Here is a 16,881-nt window from a genome sequence, read left to right on the forward strand (position 1 = left end):
GTCCGATCTCAATCCCTCTGTTTTCATTCTGCTCCGTAATATTATTTCATTCATTTTATTTATCCTTTTTTTATATTCTTTTCACTGTTCTGTACCTCTTATTTCTTGATTGTCTCTCTTCTTGCTCCCCACTCTTTCATCACCTTTTTCCTCTCCTCTTCCCTCTTTGTTATCCTTCTCCCCTGTTTTCCATTTTGCCTCTGCTTCACCCATCCCCCACATACTTTGTCACACAGCACAGGCTTCAGCCTTGGTCATTCACAGCTCCTAATCTCCCTATAATCTCTCTATGCAGTGTCATTACCATCTCTTTATTGCTACCTTTGCTTCTGGAGCCATGACCTTCTCTCAGCCTAGTATAAATACCTCCCCATTTCTCCCTTTTTTTAAGCTTTGACAAAGGGTCAGTTAGACTCGAAACCTCAGCTCTTTTCTCTCCTTGCAGATGCTGCCAGACCTGCTGAGGTTTTCCAGCATTTACTCTTTTGGTCTATTTAAGCATCTTTATTCATGTACTTTGCCTGATTAGATACAGCTATCAGACTTTATAAGATGCAGATATTTTTAAAATGTGCAATTACAAAACATTGAACAGAAGCCATTGGAAGTTAAGGGTAGTTAAGAAAATACAATTACTAGAGGCAACGGAATTGGCAATTTCCACAGATGGAAGGAGGCAGGTGCACATTAAAAATAAAAGAAAGGAAACTCGACACCAACTACTCACTTGTAACAGAGATAGGTCAGAGGGCAGATAGCTAATCTGCTTTTTGGCAGTAGGCTGATCATTAAAATATTTTAATGAATCTGCATTACTAAGATATTCTGTCTCTGATCCAAGCTTAATGCTGATTAGGCTTCAGGAAAACTGCCGGTTTAAGGCAGAGGGGAACAACTGGATGAAACAGCAAATGCTTTTCCAGTACACCTGCTTGAGGAGCAGGAATGTTTGCACCCCAACCTAACAACTTTGCTTCAATATCTGCATTGACTCCACACAGCATCCCCACCCCATCTGTCCCTGTAATTGGACAGCCCCACTATTTATCTCCTTCCCAAGCCATAATAGCTTGTTGATATTCTTTTGTAGTTTGCTTTGCTACCTTGTTGAGTTTGTACAGTGGGAAACAGTTGCTGGTAATGTAACCAAATGTAACAATAAGAATTTACATTTATGTCTTCAGAACTTGAATTTCTATATTTGACATGGTAGCTAAATTGTACACAGCCATGCCACATGAACTATGAAATAATTGAGCTATTTTAGGTGTTAATTCAAGGATTAATGTAGGCCAGCAGACCTGGAAAACTCCTTGCTCTTCATCAAATAGTGCTGTGAGATCTTTGACAATGTAACACACTTAATTGCTCAGTTTGGCATAGAACTATAGAATAGTTACAGCACAGAAGGAGACTGTTTCTTTGACTTGTCATGGTTATGTCAGTAGGAAAACGTGAGGACTGCAGATGCTGGAGAGTCAGAGTCAACAAGTGTGGCACAGAAAAGCACAGCAGCATCCAAGGAACAGGAGAGTCAACGTTTTGGGCATAAGCCCTTCATCAGGAATGTGGGGAGGGGAAGGGGGCTGAGAGACAAATAGGAGAGTGAGGTGTGGCTTGGGGGGAAGGTAGCTGGGAAGACGCAGGAAGGGAAGATTGTGATAGGTCTGTGGGAAGTTGTGGTGCGGATAGATGAGAAGGAAAATGGGCACGTAGGACAGGTCAAAAGGGCGGTGCCGAGTTGAAGGGTTGGTTCTGGGATGAGGTGGGGGGAGGGGAGATTTAGAAACTATTGAAGTCAATGTTAATGCCGTGTGTTTGAAGGGTCCCAAAGCGGAAGATGTGGGTCAAGTCGTTGGATGGCTTGGATGTGGCAGCGAAGGAGGCCCAGGCCTTGCATGTCCTTGGTAGGATGGGAGTGGGTGTTGAAGTGGTCGGGGAGACAGGATACCAACTCACAGAAGGTTTTAGGGAATATCTCTGGGACACATGCACAAAGAATCCCACTGCCCTGTGGCCGACCACTTCAACTCCCCTACCCACTCCACCTATGACATGCAAGTCCTGGGCTGCCTCCACCGCCAAATCCAAGCCACCCAATAACGGAGGAAGAACGCCTAGTCTTCCACCATGGGACCCTTCAACCACACGGCAATAATATCAACTTCACTAGTTTCCAAATCTCTCCTCCCCCCATCTCATCTCAGATCGAATCCTCGAACTCTACAGCGCACTCTTGACCTGCCCTACCTATCCATCTTCCCTCCCACCTATCCGCTCCACCCTCTCCATCAACCTATCACAATCACCCCCCCACCTACACCTATTTATCGCCTTCCCAGCTACCTTCTCTTCCACGCTCCCAAGCCCTACTCCTGCCCTCCTATTTATCTCTCGGCCCCCTTTCACCCACCACATTCCTGATGAACGGCTTATGCCCGAAACATCAACACTCCTGCTCCTTGGATGCTGCCTGACCTGTGCTTTTCTAGTGCCACGCTTTTTGACTTTGGCTATGTTAGTTCTTTGCAAGAGCAATTCAGCCAGTGTGACTCCCCAACTTTTTCCTATAACCTGCAATATGTTCATGCAGTAACCAAAAAATGATGACTGCATATTTTAGTTTTATGATGAGTTGCACTGTTGCTGAGCAACTTTTAAAGGCTCATGTCTGTCTGACATGGACAGATCCTCTGGTTTGTTTTTTACATAATCTTAGAATTCCAACAGTGTGGAAGCAGGCCAATTTGCCCATCAAGTCCACACTGACCATCTGAAGACCTTCTGTACCCTATCCCTATAGCCCTGCATTTCCCATGACTAATCCACCTAGTCTGCACATCATTGGACTGTGGGAGGAAACTGGAACACCCAGAGAATACCCACAGAATGACTTAGCTCATCAGTACCGTTCTTGATGTCAGAAGAGGCTATGCAATTTTATCCCAAGTTGACAGATTCAATGTTGAAAGATTGAATTAAGTAAATGTTCTATTATAAATCCAGTGGTTTGATAATTGAACAACTGAGTACTATTAATAATTTGCTGACCAATTAATAAAATTGAAACCAAAAAGGTCGTATTGATCATTACGAGCTACCGATCCAGTTTCAGATCATCCTGTAAGTCAGTTTCGTGTTGAACAGTGGCCCTAGCTAACACTGTCTAAGCTGCATGACCATTTATGTTCTGCGTATGCCGATCAGAGTGCCAGTAAATTGACTTCCAGTTCCCTGCTGTGCACAAACATCGGAGGTCCACATTAGCCAATAATTTATCATATGTTGATTTTTCTGTCAACTATTTTTGATCCATCTTTCTGTTGTAATTGTAACTCTGATCTTGACATGGTTGGGATTTCTTTTGGATGTTTGGGAAATCTGAAGTCCAGGTTCCTCCACGTGCTGTGGAATGTTTAATTGCACAGTTGGGGAGAAAAATTGCAGGAAATGTAAGTAATAGTTCAAGAAGCAATAGCAACTTGCATTATCTAAAATCATTCATTTATTTACTCTATATTCAGATAAAAGCAAAATGTACATGTGTAGTTTGGTTTGTAGATTCCTGAGGGTAGCAGTTGGTTTCTACACTTGCATGTAAAAGGCAAACAGTGAGGCTGTCCAATTACAGGGACAGGTGGGGTGGGGTGCTGTGCTGTGTGGAGTCAACACAGATATTAGGTTGGGATACAAGCATTCCTGCTCCTCCTGTCTAGCAGGAGACCTGCAAAAGCATTTGTTGTTCCATCTAGTTGTTCCCCTCTGCCTTAAACTGGCAGATCTCCTTAAGCCTAACCAACATTAAAGTTGGAACAGAGACTGAATATCCTCATAGTTCAGGTAAAAACAATGACTGCAGATGCTGGAAACCAGATTCTGGATTAGTGGTGCTGGAAGAGCACAGCAGTTCAGGCAGCATCGAAGAAGCAATACTGCTCCTCGGATGCTGCCTGAACTGCTGTGCTCTTCCAGCACCACTAATCCAGAATCCTCATAGTTCAGTTTTATCAAAAGACGCTTGGTATTCAAAAATGTTTAGTCACATAACTTTCACTGACCTAGAAACATGTAGCTGTGATGATGTTCAGTGGAGAGTTTTGTGTTGCATGTTAGTATGAACAACACAGACTGATCACAAATTGAATACTATCCCAGAAAGAAAACCATTAAGACTTGGGAATGTCACACACTGGCCCATCTTGTATATTTCTAAAGTGAATGTTCAGTAAGACAGGTACATTCATTTCCCAGTATTTCTGTTTATCTTACTGTTTTTACCTCTGGAGTTATCATTATAATTATGCAAAACAATTTGTGAAATTTCAATATTATTGTCATTAGCCAATAATCATCATTTATTGGTTTTTCTGTCAACTATTTTTGATCCACCTTTCTGCTGTAATTGTAACTCTAATCTTGACATAGAGATGTACAGCATGGAAGCAGACCCTTCAGTCCAACCCATCCATGCTGACCAGAAAACCTAACCCAATCTAGTTCCACCTGCCAGCACACGGCCCATATTCCTCCAAACCCTTCCTATTCATATACCCATCCAAATGCCTCTTAAATGTTGCAATTGTATCAGCCTCCACCACTTCCTCTGGCAGCTCATTCCATACCCGTACCACCCTCTGCATGAAAAAGTTGCCCCTTAGGTCACTTTTATATCTTTCCCCTCTCACCCTAAACCTATTCCCTCTAGTTCTGGACTCCCCGACTCCAGTGAAAAGACTTTGCCTATTTACCCTATCCATGCCTCTCAGAATTTTGTAAACCTCTATAAGGTCACCCCTCAGCCTCCGATGCTCCAGGTAAAACAGCCCCAGCCTGTTCAGCCTCTCCATATAGCTCAAATCCTCCAACCCTGGCAATATCCTTGTAAATCTTTAATTGTGTGCAGTATTCCAACAGTGGCCTAACCAATGTCCTGTACAGCGCAACATGACCTCCCAACTCCTGTACTCAATACTCTGACCAATAAAGGAAAGCATACCAAACGCCTTCTTCACTATCCTATCTGCCTGCGACTCCACTTTCAAGGAGCTATGAACCTGCACTTTGTTCAGCAACACTCCCTAGGACCTTACAACGAAGTGTATAAGTCCTGCTAAGATTTGCTTTCCCAAAATGCAGCACCGTGCATTTATCTGAATTAAACTCCATCTGCCACTTCTCAGCCCATTGGCCATCTGGTCAAGATCCTGTTGTAATCTGAGGTAACCCTCTTCGCTGTCCACTACACCTCCAATTTTGGTGTCAACTGCAAACTTACGAACTGTACCTCTTATGCTCGCATCCAAATCATTTATGTAAATGACAAAAAGTAGAGGACCCAGCACCGATCCTTGTGGCACTCCACTGATCACAGGCCTCCAGTCTGAAAAACAACCCTCCACCACCTGGTTGGGATTTCTTTTGGATGTTTGGGAAATCTGAAGTCCAGGTTCCTTCATGTACTGTGGAAATGTTTAATTGCACAGTGTGCATACTTTCTTAATGTGTTCCCAACTCAATTGAGGATGGTGCTGGGTGGACGGTGTCTCCAATTCTTTATTAGTTTTGAGACGGGGTTGAAGGTTCCCAGTTATCATAGCTTTTATTCCAAAAGCAGATACACTAAGGCTGGAAAGACACATTCCAGGATGCCCTGGTCAGCAAGTAGTACTATAAAGGCATTTGCCTTTTGTCGCCCAAAGCTGTCCTTGCCTCCTTTCTACTGATGGATGCTATAAGACCCAGTAAACCTGGCTGACGAGGGTTAAATCTATAAGAGAAGTTGCATTTCAAGCTCCCAGCTTCACTATAATATTTAATTGGTCAGTGCATCTTCTGGGGACAGGTTGGCTGGCAGCCTTCTCTGCCTTTGTTCAACTCAAAAATGATTGAAGCATAATTGCCTTTCATAATTTTTTTTAGAAATGTTGTATCCTACCTGATCTAAACCACCCAGTTTTAAGTGGTCAAAAATTCAGCGAGGAACTTGTGTATAGAGTCTGAGGAGGTAGGGGAAGCCCAAATTGAATTTTTTGCATCTGTCTTTACTAAAGAAAAGGAGCTTGTGGTGAATGAAACCATTTGAGGAGCAGGTACGCATGCTGGAACGGATAGAGATTGAGGAAGCTGATGTGCTGAAAATTTTGACAAACATTACGATTGACAAGTCGCCAGGGCCAGACCAGATTTGTCCTCTACTGCTTTAGGAAGCCAGAAATGTGATTTCTTCACCACTTGCGAAGATCTTTGCATCCTCGCTCTCCACCAGAGTCGTACCTGAGGACTGGAGGGAGGCAAATATAATTCCTCTCTTCAAGAAAAGAAATAGGGAAATCCCCGGCAATTACAGACCAGTCAATCTCATGTCTGTCGTCTGCAAGGTGTTAGAAAGGATTCTGAGGGATAGGATTTATGACCATCTGGAAGAGCATGACTTGATTAAATGCAGTCAGCACGGCTTTGTGAGGGGCAGGTCATGCCTCACAAATCTTATTGAGTTCTTTGAGGATGTTACTCGACAAGTTGATGAGGTTCAAGTGGTGGATGTGGTGTATATGGACTTCAGCAAGGCATTTGATAAGGTTCCCCATGGTGGGCTCATTCAGAAGGTCAGGAGAAATGGGATACAGGGAAATTTAACTATCTGGATACAGAATTGGCTAGTCGACAGAAGACAGCGAGTGGTAGTGGAAGGAAAGTATTCTGCCTGGAAGTCAGTGGTGAGTGGTGTTCCACAGGGCTCTGTTCTTGGGCCTCTACTCTTTGTAATTTTTATTAATGACTTGGATGAGGAGATTGAAAGATGTGTTAGCAAATTTGCAGACGACACAAAGGTTGGAGGTGTCGTTGACAGTATAGAGGACTGTTGTAGGCTGCAGCGTGACATTGACAGGATGCAGAGATGGGCTGAGAGGTGGCAGATGGAGTTCAACCTGGATAAATGCGAAGTGATGCATTTTGGAAGATCGAATTTGAAAGTTGAGTACAGGATTACAGACAGGATTCTTGGGAGTGTGGAGGAACAACAGGATCTTGGTGTGCAGGTACATAGATCCCTTAAAATTGCCACCCAAGTGGACAGGGTTGTTAAGAAAGCATATGGTGTTTTGGCTTTCAGTAACAGGGGGATTGAGTTTAAGAGCCATGAGATCTTGTTGCAGCTCTATAAAACTTTGGTTAGACCGCAAATACTGTGGTATTTGGAATACTGTGTCCAGTTCTGGTCGCCCTATTATAGGAAAGATGTGGATGCTTTGGAGAGGGTTCAAAGGAGGTTTACTAGGATGTTGCCTGGAATGGAGGGTTTATCTTACGAACAGAGGTTGACTGAGCTCGGACTTTTTTCATTGGAAAAAAGAAGGAAGAGAGGGGACCTAATTGAGGTGTATAAGATAATGAGAGGCATAGATAGAGTTGATAGCCAGAGACTTTTTCCCAGGTCAGAAATTGTTAAAACGAGGGGTCATAGTTTTAAGCTGTTTGGCAGAAAGTATAGAGGGGATGTCAGAGGTGGGTTCTTTACGCAGAGAGTTGTGGGAGCATGGAATGCATTGCCAGCAGCAGTTGTGGAAGCGAGGTCATTGAGGATATTTAAGAGACTGCTGGACATGCATATGGTCACAGAAATTTGAGGATTTGTACATTAGGTTTACCTTACATGAGGATCAATGGTTGGCACAACATCGTGGGCTGAAGGACCTGTTCTGTGCTGTACTGTTCTATGTTCTATGAATGAAGAGAAAGGTAATAAACAGAATACAATAGTAGCTGGAGTACATGGATCTTGCAGCTGCTTCTGGGATTGCAGGCTTAGTTAAAGATTTATTATAATTATTATTGTCGTTGTAGTTTACGAAGATTTTTATTCATTTCTTTGAATAACATGTCAGGAAAACAAAAAAAAATCATGATTTTCTTTCAAATGACTTTTTCTAAATGAGCTTTCCGGGGTCTACTGTGAATGGTTGAGGGTTTTTTTTCTAAATCAGAAGCTAAGAAAGACTTGTAGATGTTTGAGGTTTTTTTTTTTTACACGGCAAAAGTATTTTTTGTTGTAAAGCTGAATAGTTTATTTTAACTAAGGAGTTGTGTTTTGTTTGGCGAGTCCTGAACATGGTGGGCTCTGGAGATTTTTTTTCTTCCAGGAATTTATTGATTAGGAGTCTTTTTTTATTCAGTTGTTCAACTAAGTCATTGATTTTATTTAAGTTTTATATGTTTGAGATATATATTTTAAATTTCTTTCCATTTTATTATTATTTTCTGGAGGCAATGAAAGATAGTTTATTTTATATATAAGGTGCTACTGTAAATTCCTTTCTTAGGCTTAATGTTATTAAGAGCATATTTGAGGTACAGAGGGAGATGGCTAGTAGATTTAGAAAATTTATTCCACAGCAGTATCAGTCAAATAGATGGGTGACTGTCAGGAATGGTAAGAAAATAGTTCAGAAGTCTCTGGTGGCTCTGGAACTGTTGAAGGTGACAGCCTGAGGAAAATGGAAGGGGCAGTCAGATATCAGACACTTGCAATGATTCTTATGTTAGGTAACGTTTGACATGATTTAATAGAATTATTGTTACAAAGAACTCTCCTGTCAGGGGCTTAGACAGGAGATTCTGTGGCAGTGAGTGTAATTTTAGGATGGTTTGTTGCTTCCCTGGTGCTAGGATTAAGGGATGTATCTAAACATTTCAAACATTTTGTTAAAGGTGAGATTGAGAAGCCAGAAATTATTGTACTGCTTTAATCTTTATCTTAAAAATGTCACTCCTACCAGAGTGAATTTAAGAGGTTAGGTACAGGATTAAAAAATAGAACCTTAAAAGTAGTAATTCCCAACGCCAAATTCAAATGAAGGGAGGAACAAACGGTTGAAGGAGATAAATCAATGGGGGATTCAAGTTTTTGGACAATTGGAAAGTTTTTTGGGATAGAAAATACCTCTTCAAAAAAGATGGGTCTAACCTAAACTAAAACAAGGACCAATATCTCAACAGGGAGGTTCGCCCATTTCATTTAGGGAGATTTTATACTGATAGAGAGGGGGAGTGGAGGAAGTCTAAGTCATAGTGTAAACAGAAGGATTGATGGGAAAGTTCTGAATGTGAGGAGGACAAAATCAATTCGAAAAGAAAAACAAGACAGTCAGATTATATACTAACTCTGAAGAACTAAATTGCATTTATTTCAATGCAAGGGGTGTTGTAGGTAAGGCTGATGAACTGGAGGCATATTTAAGAGCATGGGATAGGGACATCTTAGCTATTACAGAAACCTGGCTGATTGGTAGCTCAATGTTCTAGGTTTCAGATGTCTTGGATGGTGAAGAATTTGTCAAAATTTTCTTTATCAATATGTGGATGCTCCTACGAGAGAAGGGACAAAACTAGACCTCCTTTTGGGCAATAAGGCAGGGCAGGTGACTGAAGTAAAAGTGGGTGAACGCTTTGGGTCTGGCGATTAGAAATCTATTAGTTTCAAAATGGTTATGGAAAAGAATATTCCTTCCATAAAAGTTAAAGTTTGTAATTGAAGTAAGGCAAACTTCAAGGGTACGAGACAACTTTCAAAAGTTGATTAGAGTAGACTGTTCGCATGTGAAAGGAAGTCTGAGAAGTGGGAGGCATTCAAGAGTGTGATGATGAGAGATCAGAGGCATTATGTTCCCGTTAGAGCAAAGGGTAAAGCTGGTAAAATTGAGGAGCAATGGATAAATAAAGATATTGAGGTTTCCTGAAGAAGGGCTTATGCCCGAAACGTAGATTCTCCTGTTCCCTGGATGCTGCCTGACCTGCTGCGCTTTTCCAGCAACACATTTTCAGTATTGAGGTTTTAGTCAAGAATAAAAACAAATCTTAGTTTAGATATTGACAACTTGGTTCAATTGAATCTCTTAATCAATATAAAGAATGTAGCAGCATTCTTACAAAAGAAATTAGGAAGGCAAAGAGGGGATATGAGATAGCATTGGCAGATAAGGTTAAGGATAATCCAAAGAGATTCGAACAAATACATTTAAGAGCAAGAGGGTACCGAGAGCGAGGGCCTCTTAAAGATCAAGGAGGTCGTCTTTGTGTTGAATCCCAGGAAATGGAAGAGATACTAAATCTCATGTCAGTTTTTACTCTGGAGAAAGAAATAGAGACTAAAGAATGCAGAGAAATAAACTTTGATATTTTTTAAATAGTTCACATTACAGAAGAGGAATTTTGGGAAGTCTTAAAGAATATAAAGGTAGATAAATCTCTGGGATCTAATTTCAAGTACCCAGAACATTGTAGGAGGAAATTGTGAGACCCCTTGCAAAAATATTTGCATCATCTAGGGGGAGATGCCTGATGACCAGAGAGTGGCTAATGTTGTACCTTTGTTGAAGAAAGGTTGTAAGGAGAAACTGTGGAACTATAGGTCTGTGAGTCTGACTTTGATTGTGGGTAAGTTGTTAGAGGTGGCTATAAAAGATAGAATGTATGGACATTTACAGAGGCAAAAATTGATTAGGGATAGTCAGCATGATTTTTTTCAAGGAAAATTGTGTGTTTCTAACTTGATTGAGTTTTTTGAGGAAGTTACCAAAAAAGATTGATGGCAGGGCAGTAGACATTGTTTATTTGGATTTTAGTAAGGCTTTTGACAAGATTCATCATAGTAGACTAATAAATAAAGTTAGGTCACATGGGATTCAGGGTGAGCTTGCCAATTAGAAACATAATTGGCTTAATGGCGGGAGACAGAGAGTAATAGTGGAGGGTTGCTTGTCAGACTGGAGGCCTGTGACCAGCAGTGTTCCACAGAGATTGGTTCTGGGTCCAGTTTTGTTTGTCATTTATATGAATGATTTGGATGAGAATATTTAAGGCATGGCTAGTAACTTTGCAGACGACACCAAAAGTGGTGGCATAGTAGACAGTGAAGAATGTTTTGTCAGATTACAGGGTGAATCTTGATCAAATGGTCAATGGGAAGATGAAAAATGGCAGATGGAGTTCAATCTGGATAACTGCAAAGCATTGCATTTTGGTACAACAAACAAGGTTGGACATATACAATTAGTGGTAGGGCCCTGGCTGGTGGTGTAGAACAGAGGGACCTTGGGTGCAGATACATAATTGTTTGAAGTTTGTGTCACATATAGACAGGGTGGTTAAAAAGGCATTTGGCATGCTTGCCTTTATTGCTCAGTTGTTTGAGTATAGGAGTTGGAAAGTCATTTTGAGGTTGTACAGGACATTAAGGCCTCTACTGCAATATTGTGTACAGTTCTGGTCGCTCAGTTATAGAAAGGATATTTTCAAGTTGGAGAGGGTTAGAGTCATAGAGATGTACAGCACGGAAACAGACCCTTAGGTCCAACTCCCCCATGCCGACCAGATATCCCAACCTAATCTCGTCCCGCTTGCCAGCACCTGGTCCATACTCCTCCAAACCCTTCCTATTTATATACCCATCCAGATGCCTTTTAAATGTTGCAATTGTAGTAGCCTCCATCACTTCCTCTGGCAGCTAATTCCATACACTCACAACCCTCTGTGAAAAGGTTGCCCCTTAGGTATCTTTTATATCTTTACCCTCTCATCCTAAACCTGTGCCCTCTAGTTCTGGACTCTCCCACCCCAAGGAGAGTCTTATCCTATCCATGCCCCTCATGATTTTATAAACTTCTATGAGATCATCCTTCAGCCTCCGATGCTCCAGGGAAAACAGCTCCAGCCTTTTCAACCTCTCCCTATAGCTCAAATCCTCCAACCCTGGCAACATCCTTGTAAATCTTTTCTGAACCCTTGCAAGTTTCATAACATCTTTTTGATAGGAAGGAGACCAGAATTGCACGCAATATACCAACAGTGGCCTAACCAATGTCCTGTACAGCCGCAACATGACCTCTCAACTCCTGTACTCAATACTCTGACCAATAAAGGAAAGCATACCAAACGCCACCTTCACTATCCTATCTACCTGAGACTCCACTTTCAAGGAGCTATGAACCAGCACTCCAAGGTCTCTTTGTTCAGCAATACTCCCTAAACTTACCATTAAGTGTATAAGTCTTGCTCTGATTTGCTTTCCCAAAATGCAGCACCTCGCATTTATCTAAATTTAACTCCAACTGCCTCTCCTCAGCCCTTTGGCACCTCTGATTAAGATCCCGTTGTAATCTGAGGTATTACTCGCTGTCCACTACACCTCCAATTTTGGTGTCATCTGCAAACTTACTAATTATACATCTTATGCTCAATCCAAATCATATCCACTGGTCACACGGCTCCAGTCTGAAAAACAACCCTCCACCACCACACTCTGTCTTCTACCTTTGAGCCAGTTCTGTATCCAAATGGCTAGTTCTCCCTGTATTCCATGAGATCTAACCTTGCTAACCAGTCTCCCATGGGAACCTTGTCAAACGCCTTAGTGAAGTCCATGTAGATCACATCTACTCCTCTGCCCTCATCAATCCTCTTTGTTACTTCTTCAAAAAACTCAATCAAGTTCATGAGATATGATTTCCCACGCACAAAGCCATGTTGACTATCCCTAATCAGTCCTTGCCTTTCCACATACATTAACATCCTGTACCTCAGGGTTCCCTCCAACAACTTGCCCACTACTGGCATCAGGGTCACTGGTCTATAGTTCCTTGGCTTGTCCTTACCACGCTTCTTAAATAGTGGCACAACATTAGCCTACCTCCAGTTTTTCGGCACCTCACCTGTGAGTATTGATGATACAAATATCTCAGCAAGGGGCCCAGCAATCACTTCCTTAGCTTCCCACAGATTTCTAGGTACACCTGATCAGATCTGGGTACTTATCCGCTTTTATGCATTTCAAGACATCCAGCACCACCTCCTCTGTAATATGGACATTTTTCAAGAGGTCACCATCTGTTTCCCCACATTCTATATCTTCCATGTCTTTCTCCACAGTAAACACTGATGCAAAATTCTCATTTAGTATCTCCACCATCTCCTGCAGCTCCACACACAGACTTCAAAAGAGATTTACCAAGATGTTGCCAGGTACAGAAGGTTTGAGTTATAAAGGAAGTCTGGATAGGCTGGGAATGTTTTCTCACTGGAGGGTAGGAGGTTAAGAGGTGATTGGATAAAAATGTACAAAATAATGAGAGGTATAGATAGAGTTAATGGTAGTTGTCTTTTCCCTAAGATGGGGGATCTCAAGACAAAGGGGCACATTTTTAAGGTGAGAGGAGAGAGATTTAAAAAAGACATGAGAGGCAAATTTTTACACCACACAGTGATTCGCATGTGGAATGAACTTCCTGAGGAAGTGGTGGATGTGGATACAATTACAACTTTAAAAGACATTTGAATAGATATATGAATAGGAAAGGTTTGGTTGCTGGAAAAGTGCAGCAGGTCAGGCAGCATCCAAGGAGCAGGAGAATCGATGTTTCGGCATAAGCCCTTCTTCAGGAATGAAGAAGGGCTTATGCCCAAAATGTCGATTCTCCTGCTCCTTGGATGCTGCCTGACCTGCTGCGCTTTTCCAGCAACACATTTTTCAGCTCTGATCTCCAGCATCTGCAATCCTCACTTTCTCCAAGATTTGGAGAGATATGAGCAAGTGGGACTAGTTTAGTTTGGGGTTATGTTTGGCATGGACTGGTTGGACGAAAGGGTCTGTTTCCATGTTGTACGACTCTGGACTAAAAATAAATTTAAAATTAATTGATGTTTCAGTCATCGAAGCATAGCACGACCTAATGTTCTTTCCTTGTGTTGTCAGTTCTATAAAGTAATCTGCCTTACCCTCTTCAATTATAAAGTTTCTATACAAAACCTTAATCAGTCAACTTTCTTAAGAAGTGATGGAGTTGCTGAGTATTTCACCAATTGCTTTGTTCCCAATTTCCAGCCATCTCAGTTTTTAATTTTATTCTGTAACCATTTATCTTGGGAAATGATTTTCACATTAACTTACTGATTTGGGGAAAAAAAAATTGAGCGCAAAATAAAATGCACCAACTTTGAGGCCTAATTCGCTTCATGCCTGATCCATGTAGCCTTGTTTTACACTCAAGACGTAGGAAATGTGTTCATTTTGGAAACCGTGCAGTTGTTTGTGACTAAAATGTAATTGCTTGCCATCCATTTGAAGTAATTAATACAGTACAAGTTGATATTGAATGAGCAAGAACATGTTGGATTGTGAAAATTAACTTGTTTTAATTTTTTTCAAACAGCAAAATAAATACAAAGGAATGGGAAAAGAAAAAAAATGATCAGGCAATTGGGTGAGTATTCACTGGTGTATACTCATAGGAAGGAAGATTAACAAGTCAAATCATAAATTGTGGCATGCATAGTTTCTGAAACTTCTGCTTAAAAACATACTCCAGAAATAACATTCATTGAGGATGATTTATATTTATAAGTGAAAGTACACCAGTTCTTAATTTAATTAGTGTCACTAGTGGATTTGCTTGTAAGTCAGCAAATTGCCACCATAACATGCTAGTATTGTATCATCCGTAATAGGTGCCCAGTTTTGAATAACTTTTGGCCAAGTTTGTCTTTGAGCATGGTTGGTGACAGAAGGAAAAAAGAATGGAAAAAATATTACATTCCCGTTTAACAAATAAAGTAGAGAAAAAATTGATAGGTATTAGCCTGGGCTTATTGCTTGCATAACTATTGCCATCCATTTTATTTTCAAAAAGACTGTGGGCTTACATATCCCATTTTCATTGTGTTTTGTTGAGCAAGATTCATGCTGCCTGGTCCTCCATATCTCAGTGATTATCACACAGTCTTCTGCTGTTCGCCTTGTTAATTATGCCACTAGGCTCTTCAGTACTAAACTTGTGCAGTTGTGTGACAAAAGCAGGAGGCTGCACTCACCACTGACGGGACTTTGCAGTACTCATGCAACTAGTGCCAGCCACCCACCACTTCTCATGCTGTAACTTCACCTCAGGGTGGTGCTCAAACATTACCACTGATAACATTGCCCAGAAAGAAAATCTTGCTTCCCACTTCGCACACAGGAATGTGAAGATGCTAGTTGGTGGAGAGAAGGGCTGTCCATTCTCTTGTTGATCGCTGCAAGAGGCTATACCATAAAACCTAACCAGCCTGGATCCAAGTAGCCTGGGTCAATGTTGTATCTTAGGTTAAAAGCAGTGCTAAAGTATGATCCTTGATCCTCGATACATTCAGGACATCAGTTCATGACGTGACACCAAGCACAAGCCTGCTGTTCTATTCTGTTGACTGAAATCCTTCTGTCTTCTATCATGATTCACCTGAAGTTGTGCATTGGAAATCAAGCCCAACTAATACCAGATTCACCACAGCTGTGAAGGTTTAATTAAACTTCCAAGATCCCAACTTTCCTCAGACTGTTTCCTACCCAAATTAGAAGTCCAATACGCCAGGAGTTTTCAGTAACAATAAATAATACTTTCTTATTGTAAAAAAGGGTAAGATTTCCTTCCCAAAAGGGTAGTCAAAAACCTTACCCTCTTCTTAAAATTCACTCACTCGAGCACATGCATCCCTGCACATGTGCTCCCCTAACACGGGGCAGGGCGGGGATAAAATAACACTTAAATCTTACAAGTAAAGGGAAAAGAAATAGGGATATGCCATTCTGCACCAGGAGTTCAAAATCTAAGCTAGATGAGTATTAGATCATCAGCTTCAATAAGTTCTTTGGTTGGGCCCAGGATCTTTCTAGTTATCTCTGAGTTTTAAAATAATTTCTTTCAACATTTCAAAATATTTCTCCAGCCTTTAGCCAGAGCAACTTTAGAGGAAGGAGAGAGCAAAGAATCGATGCAGCTAATTCAGGCAGGTCTCCTTTCTTCTCACTGTTACATTACAACTCAACCAGAGGATTGTTGCTGAGCTGTCCTGAACCTATTACAAATAGTGCCAGTTTGCCTGGATCCACTGTCCCCAACAAGTAACATAACTTTGTATTTATCAGATTGCTCCACTTGTTTTTCGAAGACTGCAAACAAATCCTTGGTCTTTTTGTTCTATAAAACGGTCCATTTTCCTCATTTTCAATCCTTAGTCCAAAGACAAAATAAAACTCTAAGGGATCCGAGCAACATGGGCTCTGGTGAAATTTGTGACAGAATCAGGCAGGAAATCCGGTGAGGCCTCTCTTGATATTAGGAGCATCTTGCGGCATCTTCTATGCATCTGCTGAGTGGCAAGGTGAGTTTCCTGCTTGGAAGTGACAAGTTCCTAATTACAAAGGATTCATACTTATTAAAAGCCTTTATTAATGGCCCAACTCACCTGTCAAAAGAATCAGCTTCCTATCTTGCCAAGCACAGCAAACAAGCTAAACATCAAGAATCCTCAACATGGAAGTCGGAGCAGGTACTTCTGCTTGTCGCAGCTCTGAAGGATCTCCGTGTTGAACACTGGGCACCAACATCTCAATGCATGTTCTATGGGCACCAGCCATGTAACCCCCCATGTCCATGGATGCTGGCAGCTTTCACGTGCCAGCCTCTATGAACCCAAATGGCATATCTCAAATCCATTTACAAAATGTGTTTCCATTTTATTGGTGCATTTGCAATAATTATTGTAAAGCTGCAGTAGGACATTAATATGGAATGGATTAGGCTGCATCTACAGACTGGTCACTTACTGTCATAGCACTTACTCACTGAATCCTCTGCTCACAGCATCCCTGCCTTGCCTTTTTATGCTTTGCACCATCAGCCAGAGACAACAGGCTCATATTATTTTCATCTTGCCTTGCCATTTTGCACAGACACAAATCCTGGACACAGCCAGTCAGCCACTCAGTGTTGTCAGAGTCACGGTGCTCTCCAGAAAAAAAAAATGAGGAGCTCTATGTCGGGCTGTACACCATCTGTCTTGGTGCTTTCTATC

At 41.4% G+C, this 16,881-nt stretch overlaps 1 protein-coding gene across 2 annotated transcripts in view; it reads left to right on the forward strand.

The window, feature by feature from the left end:
* Positions 1-16,881, forward strand: part of elmod1 (ELMO/CED-12 domain containing 1) — a 78,901-nt gene that overhangs the window by 45,958 nt on the left and 16,062 nt on the right. For both annotated transcript variants that reach the window (XM_043691835.1, XM_043691836.1), the window contains one exon: positions 14,205-14,255. In XM_043691835.1, coding sequence (XP_043547770.1) covers positions 14,205-14,255 — 51 coding nt within the window. The remainder of the gene's footprint in view (positions 1-14,204; positions 14,256-16,881) is intronic.

The sequence above is a fragment of the Chiloscyllium plagiosum genome, chromosome 6, assembly GCF_004010195.1.
Source record: "Chiloscyllium plagiosum isolate BGI_BamShark_2017 chromosome 6, ASM401019v2, whole genome shotgun sequence".
Lineage (NCBI taxonomy): Eukaryota > Metazoa > Chordata > Chondrichthyes > Orectolobiformes > Hemiscylliidae > Chiloscyllium > Chiloscyllium plagiosum.